General features: G+C 53.9%; 1 protein-coding gene across 2 annotated transcripts in view; it reads right to left on the bottom strand.

The window, feature by feature from the left end:
* Nucleotides 1-1,800: 1,800 nt before the first annotated feature.
* TMEM132E (transmembrane protein 132E) overlaps nt 1,801-27,595 on the bottom strand; it is a 58,254-nt gene continuing 32,459 nt past the window's right edge. The window contains exons 2-10 of one of the 2 annotated variants that reach the window (XM_025363139.1): nt 14,482-14,939; nt 14,009-14,211; nt 12,367-12,513; nt 11,872-12,064; nt 10,918-11,061; nt 8,170-8,375; nt 5,999-6,287; nt 4,886-5,077; nt 1,801-3,940 (exon numbers count right to left, since the gene is read on the bottom strand). In XM_025363139.1, the coding sequence (XP_025218924.1) occupies nt 2,885-3,940; nt 4,886-5,077; nt 5,999-6,287; nt 8,170-8,375; nt 10,918-11,061; nt 11,872-12,064; nt 12,367-12,513; nt 14,009-14,211; nt 14,482-14,939 (2,888 nt within the window). In that variant the 3' untranslated portion in view covers nt 1,801-2,884. Of the gene's footprint in view, nt 3,941-4,885; nt 5,078-5,998; nt 6,288-8,169; nt 8,376-10,917; nt 11,062-11,871; nt 12,065-12,366; nt 12,514-14,008; nt 14,940-27,595 lie in introns of both variants that reach the window. The other variant, XM_025363138.1, reaches the window with a different exon arrangement.

Genomic DNA, 27,595 nt, shown 5'->3' with positions numbered 1-27,595 from the left:
CTGGCCTTGTCCTCAGCAAACTCAGCTTCGGTTGTCTTCTCCTGTCCTCCTTTGTGCCCTGTCAACCTAGGGCAAAGGTCTGTCATCATCCTAGATGACAGTGGGCAGCTGACTTGTCCATCTTCCCTATGGGTTTGGGGGTTCCTTGAGGACAGATCCAGTTTTGCTTCCCAGACTCCCCATCAGGGTCCAGGGCATAGGAGCTTAATGCATTGAGGAAACAAATGGCTCCATGTTCCAAGTTTCACACCAGCAATCTACCCCACCTGGCACACATCCCCAACCTAGTGTATTCTTCCTCGACTCACATCCCTGCCCTCCTCACCTCTTATAAGAACTCCAAGGGAATGAGGTGATGAACCTCAAGTAAGGTGGTAGAGTGAGCAAATCCCTCAATACGGGATAATGTGAAAACCATTTAGGGTTTGCATTTGGACTTAATTTGGTAGGCAATCATTTGTCGAGCACTTGCTGATTCCAGGCACCAGGTTAAGCACAAGGGGGTTAAAAAATGACTGAGACCCCCATACCCCTCCAGGAGCATGTAGTCAGGGCAATGTTTGAATGGCAGATATCTGTTGTTCTAGGAACTCAAGGAGAGCCCCCTGCCAGGCTCCCCTGTGGTTCTGCTTTAGGCTCAGCTTTCTGTTAGCTCCTTACTTGCTGCTGAGCTGCATCCTTTCTTTGTTGCCAAACGTATCTTGGGCACAGCTGGTCAGTCTCTAGTCTTCCTTTCAGACCTATGCCTTGCCTGAACATTAAGACCTGGTTGTGGCAAAGTCCATTCATTGATACCCTCTATGCGCAGCTGTCTGTACTAGGCATGCTGTCTGCGGGAGCTGTGCAGAGTGCTCTTCATACATGATCCAATTTAATCCTCACAACCACCCTGGGCTGCACCATCAGCTGAGCAGATGATTGTGGGAGGCCAGGCTTCCTTCCATAGTGAGCAACAGCATGTCTGGGCAGGTGCCAGTGTAGCCCCAGTTCTGCTGCTGGCTGCTTCTGGGACACATGCTGGTTACTGTTCCTTTCCTTTCCAAAAGTGACTGCCAGGGCCACCTGTCTATGGGCACTGGATGCTGGCCAGGTAGCCTTGGCTGAGCTCCTGCCCCACTCACGCCTGAGCTCCTGTGTCCCCTAGGTTGCTGCCTGTGCTGGGGTGTGGGCTCCCAGGGCCTCATGAGGGGCTGCATGCACACTCACGGGTCAAGTGTGGCATGAGATGCAGCTAGCCCATGGCCCACTGGTGGGGAGGGGCACCCCAACACGCATGTGCTCTCTCCTGTCTGGTTTCTAACGTGTAGATCCCCAGGCTTTCTCCATCAACCCCAAGGGGGAGAGAAGGGAGGAGAGGTGGTTACAGGGAGGGCCACCTCAGAGGTGGGCAGTGAAGGAAGCTCGAGTAACTCAGGTGGGCACACCAACCCTCTCACCTCTCTCCTTATTTTTCTGTGCCCCCCAGAAGATCTTTCTCTGCAGTTCCGAGGCCTGCCCTTCCCTCCCCTGAGCCAATCAGGACAGAGCCTTAGAGGAGGCACCTCTTTATAAGGGCACATTTGTGGGTCAGCGGATTCTTCATCCCTTGACCTGGGCATCCCAAAACACCAGAGGGTCTTAAGGGACCTGCATGTTGGGGGAGGAAGAGCAGGACCACAGCCTGGTCTAGCCGAGTTTTGGTCTCATGTCATGTAGTGTGCCCACAGTGTGCGAGCGTGTGTGCGTGCATGTGTGGACTTGTTTGTGTGTGTGTGTGTGTTTGCCCATGCACACAAGGAAGATACAGAGCCAGCCACCGTGTACTGTTTGTTCATGGGAGCTGCTGCCCCCACCTCCAGTCTGACCACTTCCATTTATTTAAGAAAAATCCGACACAGTGGTGGGTAGAACCCGAGAGAAAAATGGCTGTGGGATGGGGTAGGGGCGACACTGGCTCCCTTCTGCGTTTGCCCACCCTAAAGTCCCTCACAGCATTCCCCGGTGCCCTCTACTCCCCTCCTGGGTTCCGTCTTGTGGGGGATAGCTGGCTGCCTGCCCTGTGCTGCAGAGGGAAGGCGCGGTCAGCAGGGTGAGGGGTGGCTAAGGCGTAGTAGTGTTGACCTTGCTGTAGGGGAAGGGGAAGGCAAGGAGGTCCCCAGGCCTCTGGCTCTGGGGTGTGATTTGGCTAGAGATGGATCCAGGACTCTTTCCCCTTTAGGTCCCTGCCCAAAGCCCTTGGGGCAGGGGTGGGAGTCCTGAGAACTCAGGAAGGTGCCTGGCTTGGCAACCAGACCTCTCTGTAGAGTCAGCTCCCAGGTCCTGGGAGGCACGCGAATGCCAGCAGATGCTACAGCTGTCCCCCTAGCCCCCAGATATTTCATCCACAGCAAGATCCTTGGCAGGGCAGGCAGCCGCCACCTCCCCACCCTGCAGGACAGAAATCCCTGAATATTAGTTTGAGGAAAGTCTTTGTGCAGCCTGTGACACAAGACCCCCACAGAACCCCCTGCATAGGGGGACGACAGGGGGGACGGGAGGCGGGGCCGGGACACAGCGTGGGCCCACGTGACCCCAAGCTAGACCTCCTTGCCTCACTCTTGGGGCAGGGAGTTGCTTAAGATGGGAGGAGATTTGGAAAGGGTAGAACAGAGGCTGGGCTTGCTTTCCTCCTTGCGAGCCACTGGAGGAAGAGCCCTCCACCTGCAGGGGGCAGAAGAGGGTAACGGTGTGAGGCGAGGGAAGGCCCAGACACGGAGGCGGCCCGACCCGCACCGAGTCAAGCTGCAGGGGCAGGGAGTACAAAATCAATTCAGCCGCCCAGAGTCCGTGTGAACCGGGGGTCCCGGCTGTGTCCTACCCCGAGCTGACCCCGATGGGGGAGTCCCTGCTACTCCGGTTGGCGCCTCTATGCAATCTCTTTGATTCTGCGCATGTAATTGTGCAGGTCCGGGGGTGCAGTGGGCCGCGTGGTGCCCGCCACATCCGGGCAGCCCCAACCCAGGTCCTCTTCCTCCTCCTCGTCCTCTTCGCCGGCGGGCACCGAGTCATAGGCCAGCTCTTCTGACGGCAGCGTGGTGAAGGTGGTGAACTTGACCCGCTTGCGCTTGGAGGTGGGCGAGCTGGCGGGGTCCTCGGCTTGGTCCCGGGCTGAGCCGCCCGAGGAGCCGTCGCCCCGGCCGTGCACCTGGCTCTGGACGCTGGTCTGAGAGCTGCCGCTGCTGTGGTGGTCGCCGTGGCAGCAGGCGGGCACGGTTTCCAGCGGGTTGCCTGCCGGCGGCGAGAGCTCCCCTTGCACTCTCAGCGGCTGCCCGTTGCCCAGGAACACCCAGTGGTGAGAGTGGTCCATGCTGGTCTGGCCCTCGGGCGGGATGCGCTTGTGCCGGTAGCGCAGCACGAAAACGATGCAGTTGATGAGGAAGACGAGGATGGCGAGGCAAAAGACACCCAGCAGCGCGTACATGCCAATCTCCAGGTCGGTCAGACCCCGTGGCATCTGCAGGAAGCCGGTGGGCAGCGGCAGGAAGTCTTCTGTGGGTGGCACGACGGGGCTGGCGGTGCCCGGGCCTGGGGCCTCCGGTGCGGGTAGCGCAGAGCCTGGCGGGCCGGCTCCCCGGGCCTCGTCCTCGCCCCCGCCAGGCCCTGGTTGGCTGGGGCCCGGGTAGTCATAAGTGGGGTCCTCCTCGTCCCTCCCAAAGTGCACCCGCAGGCCCACAGGGGTCGTGGCCAGCACACTCTTGCGTCTGGTTTTCTGGCAACTCTCAGCGATGGTTAGCTCTGCGCGGAGCAGCTCCCCTGCCCCCTCGGCCTCAGCCACTACCAGAGGGAAGGCCCGGTCCTGGGTCACAGTGGCCACACGCTCATCCAGGCTGCTCACTAGCAGTCCGTAGTCTCGGGGACTGTAGAGGGAGAGTGGGGCTGTGGTGCCATCACTGTAGGAGAGCCAGAGGCTCAGTAGGGCTTCCTGGAGGAGGAGGAGAAAGAGGGGTCAGGAGTCAAAGAGCTTGTTTAGCTGGCTTCCTGCTAGATCCTGGGCTCTGTAGGGGCGGGGACCACAGGTCTCTGGCTCCCTGCTGTATTCTCAGCACTGGAACTGTGCCTGGCCTGTGGCGGGCACTAAGAACTATTGCTCAAGTGAGAGTCCCCCTTACAGGGTGTGGGGAGGCTAAATCCCAGACCATGGCATCCAGGCTCATACTGCTCTAAGGATGCCGTTGTCCACTTCACCTGTCTCCCCTGGATAAGCGGAAGGTAAGTTTTGCCTTGGGTCTAATTCAAGTCCCTTCTGCTGCTGGAATAGCTCCGTATCTCCATGCCTGACCTTGGGTTTGCCCCCGTCAGACAACAAGCTGTTGAGAATACACACCCACTCCCCACTTCTGCCTGTTGGCTAAAACCTTCTGAGAATTGCCCTTGCTCCAGATGAGGAAGTAGGGTTCAGAGAGAAGTGATTGACTTGGGGTGATGGTATGAGTTAGGGACAGAGGACCCCTGTGTCCTGACTCTGGGCTCAGCACTTGATGCTCACCTCCTCACTCCCCAGGACTCACACCTATCACCTTTCCACTTTTGTCCTGTGGCTATGCCCATGGTGTATACTTGGGGCTTCAGAGATAAGTGAGGGTACTTCCTGGGGGTGATGTGGAGGTGACAGCCCTCTGTGAATCCAGGAGGGAGACCCTCAGAGGGAACATCTCAGGTGGCAAGAGCAGCAAGCGAGACCTTGCTCTGACCTCCCATGTAGATGCTGTGGCCATGGGGTGGGCAGGTGTGCAGGGCATGGAGGGCAGAGATCCTCTGTTTCCTAAAGCCCTAATTTGGGGACTTTTGGTGCTAGGGCAAAGCAGAGTCCCCAGGTCCTCCTTCCGTACCACCAAATCCCTGGCTGGTGGGCCAAGCAGCCAGTTACCTGCTTGAGGAAGCTCAGGGTCTGCTGGGCAGCTGTGGTGGCTAGGATGGTGTGGCTGCTCCCAGGGCTGGGCCGCAGGGAGAGGGCCAGGCTGGCCACCACCTGGGCCTGAAGCTGTGTGATGCTGACCTTCTCCTCCGTCACTGTCAGCAGCGTCTCCCCGAGCACAGCCTCCGTCAGCGGAGACACCACCTGAGGCAGAGTGGGACCGGGATGGGAGAGAGCTAGGAAAGCGCAACCCCCCTGCCCAAGATCCCCAGCTAGGGAGAAATCCCAGCACTGCTGCAAGAGGGGCCTGAAGGGTGAGGCAGGCTGGGAGGCAGGACTTTGCAGCTCTGGCTCAGGTCTGCAACCAGGAACCAGTGTCCAGAGGTCATGAGAGTGTTAGGGGCTCATAGGAGTCAGGCAAGAACACAAATGAGAGAGGTGGGCCAATTCTAAGGAAAACAACAACCCACACACAATGATAAGCAGCAATTGATGTGCAACCTCAATGTCAGAGAGACAAAAGGGAGTGGTGAGGACTGTGGAAAATGAGGGAACTCATTCTCACGTATAGGAGGCACCAATACCGGCTTCAGCTGATTGTTGCCAGATTCATTTTTTGTGAAACCAGAAATGTATATGTATTTTTTAAATGAGAAATCTCCCAATTGAAAACACGTTGGATCAATTGTTTTACGAAGAAGATATGTCTGCAGGCAGATTCTAGCCTACAGGTCACAATAGTTTCTTAGGTAGATGATTTCTATCCAGACACCCAATTGTCAGGGTTGAAACAAGTCAGGAAAGGTCAAAGTTGAGTTCCTAGATCACCAAACGCACCTTCCTGGACTCCAGCCTGGCTGACTGTCACCTGTTCCCCCTCTGCTCTCAGGGAGGGGTCTGCTTGAGTCACCCACACTGAGGATTGATGAAGGTTGATACAGCTCGGAGTGAGAACTTTTACCAGGATGAAGCTAAGAGAGCTTGACCTTGGAATTTCAGACAAGGGGCAGGCAGGGAAGAGTGTTCTGGGGGCCAGTTGGGGTTGGGAAAATCTGAGTTCTGCACCCACAGGTAAATAAGGCTCCCAACACTGCCCCTTTGTGCCGGGACAGAGCCCATACCTACCTTAAAGGGGGTGGTGCCTGGCTCCAGCCCTGCCAGTGTGCTGCTGTCCACCATGTGTGCCACTCGGGGGTCGCCCACCCGCATGAAGTCACTGACTAGGTCAGTGACCTCCACCAGCCAGTCCGGGCCTAGCATGGTGACCACCTGGTCAGTGCCCTCGGATGATGTCGTGTGGAACTGGGTGAAGACCTGCAGGGTGGCATGCTGGTACTGCAGGGTGCAGCCCCGGCTTGCACTCTGCCGCCGCTCCTCCTCTTCCTCGTCCTCGTCCTCGCTTTCCCGGACTGACCTGGGGTGGGGACATGCCATGCTGAAGGCTTCTCACCTGGACTCTGACCTGCACAGTTCACACCCCTCACCCTTGCCCTGTTGGGTCCTCCCAGCTTCCCAGAAGGTCTGCAAAAGCAAGCCTCCACTCTGGTTCATGCCTTTCATCTCTAAGTTTGGAGCCAGGAGTCCCAGTCTTTTCTCTCCTAGAAAAGTACCTTCTTGACCATACCTCCTGTTCCTATCTGCCTCCTCTTGCCTTAAGCCAAGCCCGAGAATAGCTGGTGTCAAATCCTAACAGCAACTGCTGCCTCTTCTTCAGTACTAAGTTTGTGCCTGGCACTGTTTTAAGCTCTAACCTGGAGCAAATGTGATCCTTTTTATAGAATGCCAGAAATCTTAGCTGAATTGTGTTCTGTGGTTGTGAGGAAGCTAAGCAGAACCTGTAGGTGATGAACTCGGACATTGAACTGAGATTTCCAAGCAAGGTGTGGAAATTGTGGCCTGGTTTCCTTTTGCTGCTTTTAGTCAAATGTGAGAGGAGAGAGACACATAGATAAACTGTTAAGCAAAAGGGAACCTGGACTTGATGATTTGGGAAATTCTCAGCCTGTGCACATTGCAAAAAAAAAAAAATGCTAAAATTGAGAGGTTTACTGCCAGGAAGGTGTGCTTTGGTGATAAAGCCAAGTGTTTCTCTCTGTAGCTAGTGCTTTGTTGGTGTACTGGAGGATCAAGCAACTAGAATATTCATTTACACCGAGAGTTCTTTTACCTGGGTTAATTAATTTATTCCTCACAAAAATCCTATGAGGCAGGTGTTATTGTGCCCATTTTACAGATATGGAGATGGAGGCACAGAGCGGTTACATAAGTAGCCCAAGTTTACACAGCTAGTAAATAGCAGAGGCAGGACTTAAACCAGGCTGTCTGGCTTCTGAGTCCACTGCTACTCAAAGCAGTATCGCTATCACCCAGGAGCTGGTGAGAAATGCAGAATTACAGGCTTTACCCCAGACCTGCCCACTCAGAATCTGCATTTTACTCCGATCCCCAGGTGATTCATGTACACATTAAAGTTTGAGAGGCACTGGTCTATGCCACATTGCTCTTCCAAATCTCTCTGAGTTGAACTCAGCCCATTTCTCACTTGGCTGCCTGTTTCTCTCACCACCTGCTTCTCTCTCCAGCCCCGCCCACCTCCTGCTCTTAGCTGCCTGTCACTTTCCTCTCTTCTCTTCCCTGCTGGGCTTTTCTCTCCAGCAGCTGAGTGGGTGATTGGAATGTGGTGAGTACACACGTATAGGCCCCACATATGGGCACCCAGGTGCCTGAGCTTACAAGCCCACAAGGGAACCTGGGTATGAGTCACAGTGTGCCTGCACTCATGCACTCACTAGTGTGTCCTTGGTGTGCCCAGGCTGAGGCACATGCGTACAGGTGTGTCTGCTCCATTTTGTCCGCCTGACTGCAGGCAGTCTCTTAACCTGTCTCCCCAGCCAACTCCTTTCAGTTCATTCTTTAAGACTTAGCTCAAGAGCTGTCTCTTCCAGGAAGCCTGCCTTGACTTCTCCTGGAGGAAGAAGCGGTCCTCTCCTTGTGCCACTTGATTCCCTGCACACAGGGCTTCCCATCCATCACCATGTTCTGTGGCATGCACATGCCTTCCTCTCCTGCTGGACTGAGAGACTGGCATGGTCAGGCACTGGCCACAGTCACCCCATCTCAAACACTTGCCAGTGCCTAGCTCACAGTAGCGGGTCGATGAAAGTTTGTTAACTGCACAACCAACCGACAGACTATGTATACCAAGGGCCTTATACCCATATGCAGGTCAGACTGTTGGCAGAGGTTGTATCCACCCATGAGTATCCCGAGTATCTGCCATAGGAGAGGGGCTGTACCTCCGGTCGGGGAGGATGGGTACCCTCCAGCCCTTCACTTGGCTGAGGCGGGCATCTGAGAGCTCAATGTGCAAGGGCAGCTTGGGTACCCAGACTGTCATTTCCAGGGGGGCATTGAGAACGTCGTAGCGGAAGGTGACCCTGGCGTTCATGGACCCTCGAGACTCTTTTCCGCTCACAAACACGTAGTCGCAGCTGCTGGAAACCTGGGGGAAGGGAGGAACATTTGGCACGTCTTGCCGTACAGGTCTTCCTGTGAGGCAATGCAGGGAACTTCAGTCTGACAATCAGGGCTGGAGGGAAAGTCCTAGGAGGCTGAAGGAGAGGCGGCCAGTGGAAGGAGGCATTGACTCCTCTGGGAGTCCCGGCTTCCATCACTGCTTTTGCTCTTTCTCGAGATCACCTCTTGGTGCCCACTGGGGAAGGCTTTTGTTCCTTAGTAAGGAGCCAACATGCAAATGCTTTTCAGGGGCTGTTCCCGATCTGCCAGAGCCACACTTTGGAGGAGGCTCCAGGGTGAGGGCCTCTCAGGGCTGGCTCCCCTCCCCCAGGAGGACTGGCGGGGCTCTGGAGCCAGGGGTCTGGCAGGTGGAGTCCTCTATGGTGCAGAAAAGGACATGGGCACTTAACTGGGCAGGGAGGACATTGAGGTGGAGGGGATGGGGATGAGGGGCAGGCCCATGTCCTCCACAGCCTCTCTGGCATGGTTGCCCCAGGAGAATGGGCAGGTAGTTAATTTCTGGTGAGGGGGGCTGCTTAACCAGGTGTGGAGATGAGGGAATGGGAGAGGAAAACTCAGGACCAGAGAACCCCAGGCATAGATGGGTGGATGGCTGCCACCAACGAATGTGGCTGTTGTAAATGCCTGCCCACCTGGATACCGACTTGCATTCCTAGAGGTTCCTTGGATGGAAACCACATGCCTGCTGAGTACATCTTGGTGGATACCTGTGCCCACTCACAGAGGTGTCACTGCCAGTACTTTAGGGCAAATGCAGATGGCTCTGTGTGTTAAATATGCCCACGCACACACCTGGCAGCCCAGAACGGATGCTGTGTGTACATGCATCTAGGTGTTCATGCTGGTGCATGTCCATGGGTACATGGTCTTGAGTTTGGGAGCAGGTCTATCATTCAGCTGGTGGGTTGATGATGCCCTGAAGGCTCTGGAAGGACCCAGGGGCATTGGGACTATGGCTTATCCATGGAGATGAGCCCCTGGGGCATCCCAAACCCTGCCAGCTCCCATCATCATCTCAGAGGGGTGGATGGAGGGATGGGACAGCAGCCCTGCCAGAAATGCTCATTTCCCACCTCGGAAGGCAAAGAATTCCAACTGCAGACCTGTAAATTCCACTTACAATGTGGCAGACTCCATAAGACCTGAGTATATTTCATCGAGATTTGTAACCAATTTCATTTAACATCTTCTCTAATTCTCCTTGGTTCTGCTCTGGAGCTGGGGTGGGGGAGTCTGGGTGGCAGAGAAGGTGCTGGGTAAGGGCCCTTGGGAGCAGATCTGTTTCTTCCCATCCCAGTCTGCCAGCCGTGGACAGCCCCACAGACTTCTGGTGAGGCTTCTCTGAAGGGGGTGATGCAGTGGAGTGGGGGGTACCAGACCATCTGCTCTGGCTCCCTTGGAAGGCATCCTTCCTGGATGATGGATAGAAGAGGTAAGCCCCATGCTCCCCAGACTTGGAGGGACCCAAAGGCAAAGCATAGAGAGAGAGAGCAGGAGCGAGCTCAAGCGACCAGGAGGAGGACATCTGCATTCCAACTGTCCTGCTCTCCTTTAAGCTGAATTATTTACAGGAGCAAGAACGAATTCAGTTGTCTAATCATCTGATTTTGATGCCTGCTGGAGGGTGGCATAGTGAGCGGCTGACCCACCCCACAGGTACCAGGGCTGGACATCTGCTCACACCACTGCCCACTCTACTGCCTCCTCTTCCCAACTCACTTCTGACCACCATTCAAAGCCAGGGGAAGGAGCGAATCTGGAGTCCTCTTGGGGAGGTGGCAAACTGGGTCATTGAGTCAGATGAGTCTCGTGTGGGCTGGGCTGTGGAGGACCTGGGGCGAGAGCAGGTCCCTGGGGAGGAGCTCAGGGGTGGGCTGGGAGCTCACGGCTGAGAGGAGCCTTTAGGAGCTGGAGGAGCTGGAGCGTGTGTGCCGGGAGTGGGGCCCTCAGTACACAACCTTCACGCCTGGCCTTACTCACATACTTCTTGAGGCTTCTTCCTGAGCTACATTGCCTTCATCCGATCACTCGCACTCTGCGTTCAGAGCAGGTCTTTGAGGGGTTGTCTCCTTCACCCACCCCCTGTTGCCTTGCCAAGTGTCTGCCACACACCAAGATTCAATAATGTCTTGCTAGATTGATTTCAAGTTGTTGACACTGCCTTCTCCCCTCTGGCCTGACAGTCTGTTTCATATTCCTATAGGAAGCCCTCCAGGACTGGCCAAAGCAGTATCCAGGGGCAGGAAGACGGAGTACCATGGGAGTCAGTAGACTTGGGAATGAACCCTTTCAGAATGGTGTGGTGAAGCTTGGGATGAAGTAAGGCCAGTGCTGTAGGAGGAAAAGAGTGGGGCAGCTGTTGCAACAGAAGGGGTCCCAGCACAGGGAGGCATGAGTTCAGTCTTAGAGGATGAATAAGAGTCAGCCACCTGGACTCTGGTCTGAGGTTCTGCTCTCCTGAAGGCCTAGGGCTTCTTCCCCAGGGGCCCCACCTCCAGGATGCCCACCTTGATGATGTCTTCATTGTCTGACTCGCATTCCACTAGGGCAGAGACGTCTAGGACGAGGCCATTCACCTCAATGGCAATGACCTTGACAGGGATGGCCACTGTCCTGCCAGTCAAAATGGCCGTGTTGATGATCTCTGTGTCCTGCAGGGAGGAGAAGCAGGGAGGGGGGCTCTGCTTGTGGTCCTCTTCTGTCCTGGGGCACACTAGCCAAGGCCCCGGCTCCTGGACACCCCCCCCCGACTCCTCAGATGCACATCCTTCCAGTGGGGACACTTGCACACGTGTGCAGGGATAGGCAACCACCCCGCCTCGCGCTCCTTGACAGATGGTCTGCTCACTTGGGTTTTTGCAGGAACCTTAGGGTCCACCTCACTGTGCTGCCAGGAAACAATCCTTCCCCAGGCCCCTGCCGTCTCCTCTTAAACAGCTTCCAGGCTCCTCAGGACTCACATAGTAACGTCCAACACATGCCCCTGGCCATTCAAGCTGCCCTGGGCTGGCCCCAGACAATCATTCCAGCCCTACCACTCCATGACGCTCTTTCTAAATCTATAGTTCTTTTGAACAAACTACTCATATTCTCACTACCGTACCTTTGCCCAAGTAATGCCCTGCCTAGGACACACTGTGCATCTCTGGGAGCCCTCCCTCCCAGGTGATCTCCAAGACTCAACTGCATTGCTACCTCCTCCTGCAAACTTCCCATCAGTGGTCCCTCCATGGTGACATCTCCCACCTCTGCCCCCATGAGCATCTGCTGTCCTCATGGCCCACAAATATAACACACATGCACACACCTTCTCACACAGGCATACCTGGGCATGGCAGGAAGTCTCACATATACACACATGTCAATTTGTACATATACTCAGTAGTTCACATTCTTGTCACACGAATGTGCATGCATGCATAGACTCAGGCATGTTCTGGGCTGGTCACCTGTCTGCTCACCATGGCCAGGGGTAGAATGGCTTGCACATCCCGCTGAATGACCGTCAGCTCAGTGACTGCCCGCTCCAGGTCAGGCAGGGCGCTGTGGCCACGGTAGTCAATGTGCCACATGATCCTCCGCTTGACCGACTGGCTGGTGAAGTTCTCCATTTCAAAGTCCAGCTGCAGGATCTCCAAGGGGCCCTGGCCCTCCCTGCCAGGGGAGGGGAGGGAAGGAGAGCAGAGGATGAAGGGCTGGGAGTGGCCCAGGAGCTCAGAAACCCTCAATGGGGACCCCACCCCTCCCCGGGAGCTACCTGACGGGGCCCTGTGAGCCTTCTCCAGCCCATCTGAGGTGCTCCAGCCCCAGGATGCCACTGAGGGGCCTGGACCTCAGAGACCCCAGTAGCCAAGCCCCAGCCCTCCCCAAGTCCAGCCTCTTCCTTCAAAGATTCACCACCCCTCTCAGATGGCTGCTCTGCAAAGAGGTGGGTAGATGCACCAACTCCGGCTCACCAGGGGGGCAGGGGTGTGCCCTGAGCCCAGGTCACATCCACGGTGGCTGTTGAGTGCTTTGCCCCAGTCAGCAGCTCCGAGGTCACATGCCACTGGCCACTCCGTGACTTGGTACCTAAAAGGGTCACACCCTTCTTGGCCTTTACCCTGGGACAAAGTGGGAGGAAGAAGAGGGAGAGGGTCAGGCTACAGCCCAAAGCTGCCCACCTGGCCACCATCACTAGGCTGTACTGGGGGGAAGGGGACAGATAAGCTAAGTTACCCTGAGTCCTGGATGTTTCAGATGAATGTTCCAGATGAATTTGGGGAATCTGGTATCACACAGCTGAAAACTCTGACTCTCGGTGAAAGCTGCAATCCCTTCTACCATATCCCTGCCAAGTCGTTGCCTCATCTCTACTGGCACACCTTAGTGACAGGACTCACTACTTCTGCACACATCTCATTCCTTTTTCAGAAAGCCCATGAAAACTAGAAAGATCTTCCCTGGATGTGGTTGAGCTAAAACAGCCACAGGTTCTGCTGGGCAACAGAGAACAATTCCCCTCCATCTTAACTGTAGTAGTTCTTCAAAAAGCTGGCGAGGTGAGTAGGTGTTCTCTGAATCTTCTTTCCTTCAGTTCCTCCAATTGTTTGTTGCCATAATTCTGAATCACCTCACAGCCAGTCACGCGCTTCTGGACACTAAATGTGAAGTGTCCCGTACTAAATACAACACTTCAGCTGCACCCCAATGAACATTGGCTAAAGTGAGGTGATTGCCACCTCTCTAATTCTGCAAGCTCTACTCCTATTAATGCAGCCCAAGATCTCTGATGACTGATTTAACTTATGTTCACATTCAGGTATCAATCACTGAATCAGGCATGACTCTTTCCAACAATATTTAAACTTGAAGGGAGGACACTGAGGAGACAGGGAAATACTAGAAGTTGCAGGCTAATGGTGATGTTTCAGGTCCCATGCATAGTGTCTGGGGGTGGGGAAGCATTTTGGTGGGTGTCCTCAGAGTTACACAACATAGGTCAAACCATAGATTCCTAGTGTGAAATATTATCATGTTTTGGGGGGATGTGATACAATCGAAGGCATTTTTGAGTTTGCAAACTGTGTCCTTTTCAAGATGTAGAAGGATAGAAAGAGCTGGGAATCCTGAAAATTTTTCTCCCAACTGTAGGACTGGAGCAAATGTCCCTAAACACATACACACACACACACACACACACACACACTCACGCTTCTGTTGGCTCCCAGCCAAGAGGCTGCTCTCTGGTCCCCATTTCTCTTCCTTGGCCTCAGTCTCCTTGTCTGTAAAATGTCTAAGGGCACTTCTAGTCCCAGTTCTATTATTCTGGACATCTATGATTGTGAAACTGATATTTCCTCTTTACCATGATGCCATTTCTATGAGATCCAGAAATAGGGGCAGGAATGTTTGTTGCCATTAGACAGATAAGAGCACTGCGGCTCCAATAAGCGAGGTATCTTCCTGAGGTTGCTCAAGTACTAAATGACAGACCCAGGATTAGGAAGCTGGACAGGGATACAGCTGGGAGGTCCCCCCTCCCACCCACCCACAAGGAGTTAGGTATGCATTTGATCTTGGAAGGGAAACCAGATCCCCACCCATCTTCCCTACTACCTGAGTGTAAAGTGCTCCACGCTGGGGCTGGAGGACGAGGAGGAGTTGGGGGCCAGATAGAGGAGGATGCTGAGCACTTCCCCGGGCTTGAGGGGCCGGTCTGGCAAGCGGATCATCAGGTTGCTGTCCAGCCTGTGCTCCTGCAGGGTCCTCCTGGGGGGCGGGCGGAACAGGCTGATGCTCCCGATGCGCAGCAGGGGGTGCTGGGTAGGGCTCTCCGCTCGGGCCCCCACCCCGGGCCCGGCCCCACGGCGGGAGCCCCCGCAGCCCCCCGACGCATCAGGGGCGTGGAGCGTGTAGTAGAGCTCGGCCTGCTGGCTCTCCCCTGTCGCCTCGGGCTCCAGCCCGTCCGGGGACTTGCGGCGGGCTGTGGGCGGCGCAGCCGGGGCTGGGGGCCCGAACCAGGCCAGGGGCAGCTCGGCCCGCACGAGACAAGTGGCCAGGCCCCCGCTGAGGCGGCAGGAGCTCTTGACTTCCCGGGCATCCCGGAAGGCGTGCAGGCGGACACAGGGTAGCCGCTCGGTGACGCCGAAGTCGTCCCAGTCCCGGCCGGCCACGTAGAACAGCACTTGGGCCACGGGCTGCGAGGCGGGCACGCGCGGGCGGACAATGAAGGCCCGCACCTTCCAGTTCACCGTCAGGCGCTCGGGGATGTCCAGGGTGCTAGAAGGCTGCAGGAGCTCCCGCGCCACCACCTGGCTGGTGCTGAAGGGCCCCAGCGAGACGTTGAGGACCGGCAGCTCCTTGGTCTGGAACACCACGAAGGGCTCGGAGCGCTGCAGGGAGCTGTTGGCGACCGCGGGTGACGGGGGCCGCGCCTCCCGCAGGAAGAAGGCCAGCCGCGTGTGCGACAGGCGGTAGCTGACCGGCAGTACCGGGCTGGCCTGCGGCCCCGGCGGACTGGGGCTGGCCGGGTGGGAGCGGCCAGAGGCTGGGGACAGACAGAGGAAAGAGGCCCAGGGTGGTCAGGATGAGGGCACGCTGGGACCCCCGGGTGCTCCCAGCCTCGTCTCGCCCACCCCACAGAGGGCTGCCCACTCTTCTAACTGGGCAGGTTCAGCCTGGCTGTCTATCCTCCGGTGGGCCCCTAGCCTGGCTCAGGCCTGGCTCCCCGAACTCCAAGCCTGGCACCCCCTTTGCTCGTATGTGAATTACCCTCTCAGCCACCGCTTCATGTATTTACCTGCGACATAGGGGTAAAGCCAATACCATCGCAAAACCTTGTGAACCTTCAGGAGGTTCTATCCCCAGCGTCCTCACTTGTAAAACAAGTATAAAAATTGTTTCTGCCTCAAAGTGCCATTGTGAGGACTTTCAAAGTCGTGCAAATAAAGGACTGAGTGGACTCTGGTGCTGAAAAGAGTCCCTGTGATCCCTGTGTAACCTGCACTGCGCTCCGTGTAGGACAGGCGTTACTGTATTTCATCCTCAGATCAATCCTTTGAGGTACGTATTATTATGATCTCCCTCCACGAAACCAGTTTTCTATCAGTAACTTCCTTTTTGAGTGCCAATTCTAACATCTTACAGATAAATGAACTAAGGTGCAAGGCACTTAAATAATTTAACCAAGTTACATGGGCAAAGGGGCCAGCAGCGGGACTCGAACCTGGGGTCCCCTGACTCTCAAACCCAAGCTCCTTAGTATTGCAACTGCTGTCTCAGCTGGTGTAGGGTCCCCAGGGATCCAGCTGTCTCCCTTCTCCCTTTGGCCACAGACTATATAAGCAGGAAATTTTATTCTCAGTCTCGCACACCTAAACATGGGCCTCCTCCCTCCTCTTAACTCCCTCTCCCCACCTACCAAGGAGGCTGCCAACTTCTGGCAATTCCACCTCAGGCTGCCCCTTGCCCTCCCTCCCTGCTCCCATTCTGGCCTTACTCCTGTCGCTATGACGACGTACCACTGGCCAGCAGGGTCTCCCCTCCTCCCGGGCATTCTCCTGCCCCACACAGCAGCCAGAGTGTTTTCTCTCCTGGACACAAATCAGACACTGTTGCCCCCCTCACTCCCAGCTCAAAACTTGTTGGGCACTGTCAAGGAACAGGAAGGACGCAAGTGGAGGCTTGAGGTTTGAAATCTTATTTTGGATCTCCCCAAGAACCTCCCGAGTCACATTCCTCAACTGTAAAATCAGGACAATGATAACAGTAATGCTGGTCTCGCAGGAGGCTGTGTTGTCATTTGTTTTGTTTCTGAGAATCAAATAAGAAAGCACTCTATGAATTGTGCAACACAATGCAAATGTGTATATATCAAAGAAGCTCTCCCATCTGCTTACAAAATAAAACCCAAACTCACTTTTGTACCTGAGCGTGACATTCAGGGCCCCCTACACAAAGCATCAGGATCCTTTTTCTCCTAGGACTCCTCCTCCCAATGCCCTGCTGGTGGCTTAACTGGACAACTCACTGACCTTCACACTCACGGATGCTGCCTTATCTCCCCTCCTTTGCTCATGCTGCACCCTCTGCATTAGATTCTCTCCTTTCTTATTTGTACACATCCAAATCTGAATCTTCCTCCAGGGTCCAGCTTCAATGCCACCTCCTCCGTGAAGCCCTCCAAGATGTGTCCTCAACTCCTGGGAGTTTCCTCAGAGCTTTGTCCTTCTCTGAGGGGACCTTCCATCCTGCCTTGTGTAGGAGTTGTTACCTACCTGGCTTTGCACCAAGAAAGCCTTCCACAAATCATGGCTGCTCTACACTGAGTGATCTGCAGAGACCTACGTCCCAAAGAGGAGACTCCTAGTCAGTACTAGACATTACTTGCAGTTTATGCATATTTATCATTTTACCACTGTCAATTAAACCTTGGCAGTTTCACAAACTTTCACATCCAGTTCCTCGCAAAAGCAGTGAACTAAAAATCCCCTGCTCTTGAGCCTCTGGTCTCAATATCCTTTAAAACAAAATCTGCAGTAATCTTCCTCGTTCAAAAAATAAGGCAACAGGCTTGGGGTATGACGAAGGCCATTGGGGTCAGTTGTTTTAAGAGGCGTGGCACGTGCTCTCACCACTTCTCCTGTGGCGTGCTCGGGAGGACCTGAGCAGCCCTTAGGACCAAGTGGGGAAATCATTGGCAAGAAATGCTGGGAACTGATGGTGGGGTGCAGGTGTGCAGCAGAGTCCAAATGAGGACAGGAAGTTGTTTGCAGAGATCGGGAGAGCCTTTCTGGCTGGTGCCTGAGGTCTCATAATGTGTCCCTGCAGCCTGGGGAATGCTGGCCCCGAGGCTGACTGTGGAAATGCAGGATCCACATTTGGACCCTGCTTTGGAAGCAGCAGCAAGCAGGCGAACCAACCAGCTTTGGGACTCAAGTGCAAGGCCTCTCTCTGCCACAGACTCACTGGGCAAGTTGCTTTCCACTTTGAGCCTCAGTTTCCACCTCTAAAGTTGCGGTGGTGACATCAGTCCCTCCCCCTCGCAGGGACATTGAGAGTAGCTGAAAGACCAAGAACAGGACATCCTCTGGGACCTGCAGAGCCGCTCAGGGCAGGGGCACTGCTGCATGTATGGGGAGGTACAGGGCCTTTGAGTGCTGGGGTCAAGGTGGGGCCCCACGCCCCTCCCTCTAGGCTGGGAGAAGTGCAGCTGCGGTCAGTGAGCTCTCAGTGCTCACTATCCAGGCTGCAGAGGTACAAGGTGGTGGGGGGGACTAGCCCTGCCTTTGTTATCCATCCCCTGGAGACCCCAGAGCTGCTAAGTGGCACTTAGTCCCCTTTGCCCTCTCTTACTGTTCCAACTTCACGACTGACCATCTGGATTCCTTGGAGGCACAGCAGAGGCAGAGACCACCAGATGGGCACCGGACTCAGCGGGGCATGAAGGAAGGGATTGGCGAAGTGTGACTGCATCCCCCACCTGAATCCCCTCACCCCACTGGGGGAGGAGCTGGTCTAGCAAAACCAGGATCCTGGATCATCCAAACCATCTGCTGTTCTTGGAATATAATGAGAAAATATTTCTACCCCAGGGCCTTTGCATTGCTGTTCCTCCTGCCTTGAATTTTCTCCCCCTGATATTCACATGTTTCTCTCCCCCTCTCTTTTTTTTTCTCTCTCTCATCAATCTTTGTTTAGGGACATCTTCCTGATCATTTATCTAAAGTAGCACTGTCTTTCCCCCATCCGTGCCGCTGATCTCTCTCTATTCCTTTTCCTATTTCATTTTCTTCATAGCACTTACCACCACTTAACTCTATATTATATGCATGTGTCTGTTTCTGCCAACTAGAAATTAAGTTCCATGGGGGCACAGACAGGGCTTTGCTTCCTGCTCTATTTTAGTGCTTACAACATGGCCTGGCACATAGCAGGCCCTCAATACATTTTTGTTGAAAGAATGAAATTCTCTGAATGAACAGCCCAGCACTGACTGGGATGCTGTGGGGGTAATGAGTTCCTTGTCAATGGGGCATCCAAGAGGAGACTGGGTGGCCACTGAGGGGAGGGCTCCTGGCCCCAGGCCTAGGGGCTCTGGACCCTGTTAGCAACCTTGCAGATAAGAAAGCTGAGTTTCTGGAAGGGGAAGTAACCTGTATCAAGAAAACAGCTGGCATTCAGAAGAGGGAGCCAAAAAGCTGACAGTAAGGCATTGCAATTTTTATATGTATGTCACTGTGGCCCGCAGCAGCCTCTCCCATCGCCACCATGAACCACTCCATCCTGCTGGGGCCCTATAGTCTCCTCAGTGGTGGAGCAGGGTGGGTCTCTGAGACGCTAACACTAATCTATGCTCTCCCACTCACCTATTCTGGAGCTTAAAGGATCCTGCTTGATCTCTCTGGACCTCAGTTTTCCCCGGGAGGTGGGAAAGGCCCTTGAAGCCTTCTGGTGTGGCTGGAGAGGGAGAAGGTAAGACTGGTGGAATGAATAGATACATGGTCCGTCAAGTTTTCAGAGACACTAAGTGTGTGCTTGAGTGTACACATATATGTGTGCTAACCCGCACTCTGGCCTGCCTCTCGGCACAGAGCTCTGACCGCCAGACACCATGGAGCATGGCATGGGAGGAAAAGCTACTGGAAGGTTCCTTGAAGGAAGACAGATGTGGGGTGGGGAGAAGGGAGGCTGATCAACTTAGAGACTGAGGTCAGGCCAGGACTGGAGGTGGAAGAGGGGAGAGATCGGGGTGGAAGGCGTTGCGTGGACCCACCTTGGACGCACAGCACTAAGGAGTGCCCATGCCCTCCAGACTGACCTGGGAGGACACACACACACACACACACATACACACACCCGCTGGCACCTGTCTGCCCCTCACCTCTACAGCAGGCTGCCCATAACAGTTCCGTGGGCCTGGATCTGAACCCTGGCCCCACTGTGCCCCCAGGCTGCACTGCAGCTCTGTTTTGACCCCAGTTTGCCCTGCAGACCAGTTAGTCTCCTGTTGATGGCCTGGGCTCTGACTTGGTCTTCAGGCATTTGGGTCTGGCCTTGGGACCCTATCCCTTGCTGCCATCTCCTGAGAAAAGGAGCTTCTCCATGTCTTCTCTGACTTATGGTGGGGCGTTATGGGCTGAACTGTGCCCTGCCCTTGAAATGTTAACCCTCAGTATCTCAAAATATGACAGCATTTGGAGACAGGATCCTTAAAGAGGCTACTAGGGTTTAAATTAAGCTGTGAGGGTGGGTCCTCATCCAAGATGACCAGTGTCCTTATAAGAAGAGGTGAGGATGTAGACACACACAGAGCGATGTTGTGAAGACACAGGGAGAAGGCAGCCGTCTATGGGCCAGGAAGACAGCCCTCACCAGAAACCAATCCTGCTGACGCCTTGACCCCAGACTTCCAGCCTCTAGAACTGTGAGAAAATAAATTTCTGTTAAGCCACCCAGCCTGTGGAATTTTGTCATGGCAGCCCTAGCAAACTGATACATGAGAATTGACTATTTCTGCCCCTCCTAGCCTCAGATTCCCCCAGTAAGATGTAGAGACACCATACAGCGGTGGGCGGCGGCGGGGTGGGGAAGACAGGCTGGGATCATCTAGCTTTTGCACATGGGGATAACAATGATGCCTGAGGTATTCCGAGTTCTCTCCAGCATCCCCGACCCCTGCCAGACTGTGCCTAGCGAGAGACCCTTTCCATGTGAGCTGGACCAGCCCTGTTCTTCTCATAACCCAAAGAGACAAACACATGAATAGTGGTTTCACCATCCTGGCAGGAGGGTATCTGACCCAACAGGACCCAAGAGAAGACTTGCACGTGGGACGATGTGGGGGTTCCCTTATCCTTCCATGCCCAGCTCAAGCATCATCTCCTCCCTGAAGCCTTCTCTGATACCTCTCACAGCCACCATCCTAGGCAGACAGCCCCTCCTCCTCTCTGCTACTGCTCTGCTCTGGCCAGCTCTGACTCTGACAGATCAGGAGGAGCCTGGCCTTGGTATGAGTGAAACGCACGTGATGTGGGAACTCTCTCATTAGTCACTTCTGTGATTGCTCCCCTAGGGCCATGAGACACTGGCTCCTGCGTCCCTGTGCCTGCACAGAGGTCTCTCCAGCTGTCTCCACCATTAGATGGCACATAGTTATTTTTCATACCTCTGTCTATCCAACTGAACTGGGATATGGGTGGACATTGGGGCTGGACAGCTTTGCATAGTACAAGGTCAGCTGGCTGAAGGAGAGGTGATGACTTGGGCCCAGTGGGCCCTGAACACTGCCCTCCCTAACCACCAGGACAGGGCCTCTATGTATACTACTGCTGAACAGTTGGTGTCTTGGACAAAGATGCCCAGCTCAAGTGGCACACAGTGGGTGCTTAACAAATGTCAATTCCATACCTTTCTGAGGCTGGGGGTACCTGCTCAGGCTTGCCCTAGGTGCCTGGGAGCACAGCAGGGGCCCTCTGCCTCTCCCAGACAACCTTCTCCCCAGGTGCAGAGGCAAGCCCCTACCTTACTGGGTACATAAATGAATCTCTGTGGAAGCTAGGGCCAGGCAGCTTGGGGGTGGGGGCTCCCCGACCATCTCCCTGCTTCTAATCAAGATCAGATGCCTCCTACTTCTACCTCTAATTGTCTCCAAATTAAAACTAATCTCTTGCAAATCAGAAAAAAAATTGTCATTAGCTTTGGTGAGTTTGTGGTTCAGGGGCACAGCAGGTATGCCAGCAGGGCTGGAGGGTGCTGGGCTGTGCTGGGAGGGAGCTTGGCCTGCTCACCTGTCTGTGTATACACACACAGATGCATCCACACCAGATGTCAGTGTTTAGGGATCCGTTAGCACTTGCTCCTGGGTTTGCCTGAATGTAGAAATCAACCACAGCAAACAAAACAACAGCAAACAACGCCTAAGGAAGGGCCCAGGCTTATACAGTCAGAATTTCCAGGGGACAGGCCTGGTATCCATAAGTTTATGAAGCATCCCAGGCATTGTTATCATGGCAGATGCTTGGATCATAGCACTAAGTAGGAAGGGTTGGTGAAGACGCTGAAGAGGCTGTGACTTGCATAGCGTAACGTTGGTGTTGTTGATAGTTAATGATGACAAGTACCCAGAGCTTAGAACAATACCTGGCCCATATAGATGCGAAACACATCTTTTTATCAAATCTATGAATGAATGAATGAATGAGAGGGGACATGAGCCATGATTAGTGCTGGTGGTGAGAATCCCAGGTGCCATGTGGTCCATGATGCAGAGGCCAGAAATAGCCTCTGCCCGGTGACCCCACCCCAACCCAGACTTGGAGGACCACAGGAGGGTATAACCTAAGGAAGTGGGAGGGACTGGCCCTGGGGAAACACCCCCAACCCAGGAGAGCTGCGGTGGAGGAAGCTGAGGCCAAGGGTACAAAGAAGCGGGCTCTGAACTGGGAGGAAGGATGCCTGGGTTTCAGGCCTGCTCTTCCTTGGCTGATTGGCAAGTCTGACCTAGCAGGTTATTTCTACTCTCCAGGGCCATATTTCCCCATAGGCAAATGGGGAATTATTAGCCCGTGATACCAAATCGTTCCTGTGGAGCAGAGTGTCGCAGTGGGAAAAACCTAGGTCTTGAGAAAGATGTTCCATTTTAAAAAAAAGTCAGTGTTAGCAAGGGGCTAAAGAACTGGCGCATTCCTCTGCCCTCCTGGTGGTGGGTGAACTAGGCAAGCTTTCTAGAAAGCAATTACAAGATACGTTTTAAAGGTCTTAAAACTGTCCACGCTCTTTGACCCAAGAAATTCCACTTTGGGAATCTAATAAACAAAAATCCGCTCAAAGATTTACAAATGTTGGCTGGGCACGGTGGCTTACTCCTGTAATTCCAGCACTTTGGGAGGCTCAGGAGGGAGTATGGCTTGAGACCAGGAGTTTGAGACCGGCTTGGACAACAAAGAGAGATCCCATCTCTCAAAAAAAAAAAAAAAAATCGCTAGGCATGGACCTGTGGTCCCAACTACTTGGGAGGCCGAGGCAGGAGGATCACTTGAGCCCAGAAGTTCAAGGCTGCAGTGAGCTATGATCATGTCACTGCATTCCAGCCTGGCCAACAGAGTGAGACCCTATCTCTAAAACAAACAAACAAAACCAAAAAAATTTACATAGATGTTCACTGTAATGCTATGTTTACCAGTAAAAAATTAGAAACGACCTAAATGTCAAAAACAGAGTTACATTAAGTAAATGCAAATGCATAAAAATGGATATATGCAGCCATTGTAGATCAAGTTTTCAAAAAAGAATATTTACTTGAATGGGAAAGTGTTCACAAAACAGTGCAAATTAACAAAGCAGGGCATTAAACTGACTATATAGCATAATACTAATTTTATATAAAAAGATGTAAACACTGGGAAGAAATATATCAAAATGCTAACAGTGGTTATCTCCAGGGGGTGGGGATTATGGATGATTGCTATTTTTTACTTTATGTTTTTATGTATTTTCCAGTTGTCTGCAATGAACACACGTTGCTTGTAAAATTAGGAAGGAAACAATAAATGCCATTAAAAATAAACAAAAGTATTTGAAGTTGTTCCAAGAATTTTTTTTTTAAAGAGGAAATTCTAAAAAAAAAAAAAAAAGAAGAAGAAGAAAGAACCTGTTTGGCTTTGGAGTCACATAAACTCTCACTCAAATCCCAGCTCTGATATAGCTGTGTGTCCTTGGGCAAGTTACTTAACCTCTCAGAGCCTTGATTTCCATACCTGTGAAATGAAGATCTTAGAATCTATTTCATAGAGTTGTGATTAAATAAGCAAATTGCTTGATGTAATTTCTGGTACAAAGTTGGTGCTCAGTGTTCATTCGTTCGTTCATTCATTCATTCATCCAACATTTATTGGTTATTTAGTTCTGAGAGGTGGGAAGTGCTGACCTGTTCTTCTCCTGCACTTGATGCATTGTCTGGCTCACGCAGGTCTTCTGCCAAGGTCAGTTAAGTCAAAGTAAGACAAGTACAGAGATGACAGGTACATGGAGCAGTGTCCCAAAGGCCTCCAAAGAGGCACTGAGGCTGGAAGGAGTGCCAGCTGTTGAGGGGCCCTAGTATTCGGCCCAGAAAGCTTTGTCACTGATCTGCTGTGTTACCTTGGGCAGTTTCTTTCCTCTCTCCGGGCCTCAGCTTCTTTCTTTGGGAGAAGAGGATAGTCCCTGCTCTGCATGCCACATGGATGACCTAGAAGTGGGTAAGGGTTATGTCTGCAGGGAGTTCTAGACTAGGTAGCAGTCAGCTGGCTGAAGGAGAGGTGATGACTTGGGCCGGGTGAGCCCTGAACACTGCCCTCCCTAACCACCAGGACAGGGCCTCTATGTATAATACTGTTGAACACTTGGTGTCTTGGACAAAGGTGCACAGCTCAAGGAGCAAGCGGAGGTTAAAACCCAGCCCCAGCTCTGCTCACCAAGCCCAGTGCCTCGCGAGGGGCTGCTTCTGTATCGTTCTAAGATACACAAAGATACCATCTAAGCTGGTCCCCACCCCAGGCTGGAGGTGCAGGAAATCACATTGGGCCAGTGGGGTGAAGAGGGGCCCAGCCCAGAGACAGAGGAATGAGTGCCTTCCTGAGGTCTGGGGTCTGAGGGAGATGTCCATCCCATCCCCAGCCCTGTAGCACCTCCCTCCTCCAAAGCAGCTCAAACCATCCCCACCACAAAGCTGCAGCCCCATCTCTAGGACCAGCCTGGGTGCTCCTCTGGCACAGGCTAGTGGCTCCTTCGTCAACCTGGAGGCTCCACTTTTCTCTCCCCGCTGTACTCCCAACACTGAGGGCGTCTGGGTGACTGCAGCCTGGGCTGGTCTGGGAGCAGCAGGAGCCCCAGAGCAAGGACATGCAGCCTGGGAATACGTAATCGCTGACTCCATGCTGCGGCCACTCCCCCAGTGGGTGGGTGGGTGGGAGGAAGAGCCACTGAAGCCACCAGCAGCCAGCATCCCCCAGATGGCTCTTGCCTACTCCCTGGCAGGTTGTAAATCCTGGAGAGGCAGCTTCCCAGTACTGTCATCCACCCCACCCCCATGCCTGACTGGAACCCACTGTTGGAATAAAAGTCAGCTGTGGGGAGGGGCCAGCAGGAGGGACGCCCCTCCTCCACTTTGCCCTAAATCCCCTCCCAGGAGACCTCCTGCCTGCTGACTCCCAGCAGCTCTGGTTTCCTGCCATCTGCCTGGGAACTCCCCATCTCTTAGCTGAAGGGATGTCAGGGTCCCTCCCCTACGCCTCACAGATGAGAAAGAAGGGTCACAAAGGTTTGGATCGGGCTGGCTCTGTCATTTATTAGCTGTGTGATCATGGGCAAGTGGCTTCACATCCCCCACCTCAGTTTCCTAAACTGTACAATGGAGTGAAAATACCCCCTTTTTCACTGACTTGCTTTGCTAACAAAATGCCTATGTTATGAGATTACCTGGGAAATATTTCAGCAGTGCCTGGCACACAGATGGCTCTCTTTAAATATTAGCTATTCTCTGAGCATTATTATCATCATCATTAAATGGATCCCCACATGGCCTCTTGAGTCAGGAGGCAGAGATCCTCCAAGACCCAGCGACTGACTCCCCTCTATCCTGTGTGTGAACCCAATGCGAATCCTCCTGTGCTCTGACTGGGGCTCCACTTGCCTGCCGCTAAGGGTGGAAATCCTGCTGTTTTTTTCAATCCCTGGCACCTAGCACAGAGCCTCGCACATGGTCTGTGCTGAACAGAGGATTGTCGAGTGAATGAATGAGTGAAGGAATGACTGGGATGGCCCTGGGAGGTGGTTGTGGTTGTGCCTGCTAACACACACACACACACAAACACACACACACAAACACACACGATCTGTGCCAGTCTTCCCCTTGCAGGCACCCCTGCTGTACCCCATCCTGGGACATCTATCTTAAACTGGCCACTCCTTTTACTCCCTCAGCCTAAAACAGGACCAAGGCTGCTGCTCAGTGTGACTTCCTCATTTTTGAGAGGAAGGAAGGAAAGAAATCACAGAGACCTAGGCAGAGGAATTGGGGAGGGGGGTACTAAACTACAGACTGGTGAGTGAAAGAATGAATCAAGCTCAGCTAACTTGGGGGATAGGTCTGTTTCCCGAAAGCCTGAAGGAGGACCAGGGTACCAGAAGGACAGGTGGCCATGAGACCCCAAGAAGCTGCCACCAGGACAGCCCCTGAACTGGCCTCCTAGTCCTGCTCCTGGGGAAACCTAGGCCCAGGGAGGCAAGACTTGCTCAAAGCATACGGCAAGGTAGTAGGAGAGACTTACTGAAAATCAGGGCCCTTGTTTCCCAGTTCCGTGCTAGTCTCGGGGGTACCTTCCTCTGGCCCCTGGAGCCTTGTCACCTATGAGGAAGTAATCCCAAGAGGAGGCCAAGGAAAAGTTCCCTGGTCCTGGGAGATCAGCTGGGCCAGGGTCCCTCCCTTCCCCTCCAGCCTCTGCTCCCATGGGATCCTGTAAACTGCATATGGCGCTGAGGGGCAGGGCCTCAGGGCACATGATAGAGAAAGAGGGTGAGAAGGAGCAGCGCAAGACAGGGTGATGTGGATCTCTAGGGGCAGGGACTACAATATATCCAACTCAGGCTGGTGTCCCTGGGCTGGAGGGGTCCCAAGGCAGGAGGGGCTTGGAGTTTGGAGGCCCAGTTGTTGCATGGAGAGTCCAGGCAGAGGAGAGATATCAGATATAGGGACAGAAGCTCTGGCCCTTCCAAGTGCACAATGACCCCACGCCCTCTGCGGTACCTGCTCTGTGAGCCTGTCCTGCAAGTTGTAAGCCTGTGTCTGTTAGTCTGTCTGCATCTGTGATTTCAGGATCAGGACCAGAGACATCAACAGGCTTATGAAGACAAGAAAGGCCTTGTACTTCCATTCAAGCATCGCTTACCCCTGGGAACAGTTCCTTTATTTCTGAAACACTGGAGGGATCCTCATCCTTACCCCAGCAGCGATCTGCAGGGCAAACCCTTGGCCCTAGACCTCAGTCTGCTCAGTTGCAATGGGCTCTGCTGTGAGGTCCCTTCTGTGATAGAAAGGGCTGTGAGGGGGTCTCAGGGATGTAGGAATAGGGGTCAGGAGGTTTATTTGTCACCAGGTCTGGAGTTGGCCAGTGGCTGTGCAGCTAGAGACAAAAGGACACTGCTGAAGAGCCTCTCGCTCCTAGTGGAAAAGATACTGCCCCATGCCCGCTTCAGGCCACGTGAAACAGAGGGCTGCCTGCTCCAGTCAGCATGCTGAGAGCCCTCACCTTCACCCCCAAGCACCCTCGCCTCCTGTGGGGCCCAATTTCTTGGATCTCAGGATGACCACGAGGGAATGGGGGAACGAGGCAGTGAGGGCACACTGATGTGCTCGTGGGAAGCGTCTTTTGGAGACAATGGCCTGCCTTTGCCAGCCTAGTCCTCAGCCAAAGAGTGGGCTGTGGTTGGCGGCGGGGGTGTCAGGGAAGGCAGCAGCAAGGAGGGCAACCTCCAGAGGATCAGGCCCCAGGGAGAGGGCTGAACTACCCCCTACAGTCACGCCAGACTGGAGAACTGCCACCAATCCCCCAGGGCCTGGAGCACAGGCTTGACCTGCTCTGCTGGGCTACCCATGGAGGGCTGGGGAAGGAGAGAGACCCCCGAAATAAGGCAAGGGTGCAGAAGCTGGAGAGAATGGCTGAGAACGGGGAGAGGGAGAGAAAGCTAGGGTTCAAAGGAAAGAGACAGGGAGAGGCAGAGAAAGAGGGGACACAGAGAGGAGGGAACTAGGAGGTAAGGCTGGAGAGAGAAAGTAGAGAAAACCCTATCCTGGAGTAGAGGAAGGCGGTGGGGGTCTTGGGGACAGCTGGATGGAGTAGTAGTGAGGTTGGGCCAGGACCAACCAAGGCGGCCCGGGAAGGAATCTGAACAAACCTGCACAGCCCTGGCCTGGGAACCCAGCCAACTGAGCAAGAGCGGCGGGGGAGGGGAGTGCAGGGGAGGGGAGTGCAGGGGAGGGGGCTGCTCTCTGAGTTACACTAAATGGCTAATGTGCATTATCCTAATTATAGCGGAGCAAGCTGAGCCTTCCCACTGGCGCAGCCGCCTGCATCTCCTAATAAACAATTAGCTGCAAACAACGGAAAAGGAATGCAAGAACGTGTGTGTGTGTGTGTGTGTGTGTGTGTGTGTGTGTGTGTGTGTGTG

This window comes from Theropithecus gelada, chromosome 16 (assembly GCF_003255815.1).
Source record: "Theropithecus gelada isolate Dixy chromosome 16, Tgel_1.0, whole genome shotgun sequence".
In the NCBI taxonomy this organism is placed as follows: Eukaryota; Metazoa; Chordata; class Mammalia; order Primates; family Cercopithecidae; genus Theropithecus; species Theropithecus gelada.
Note: the sequence above shows the minus strand (reverse complement) of the source record. Positions and strands in the feature narration are given on the sequence as shown.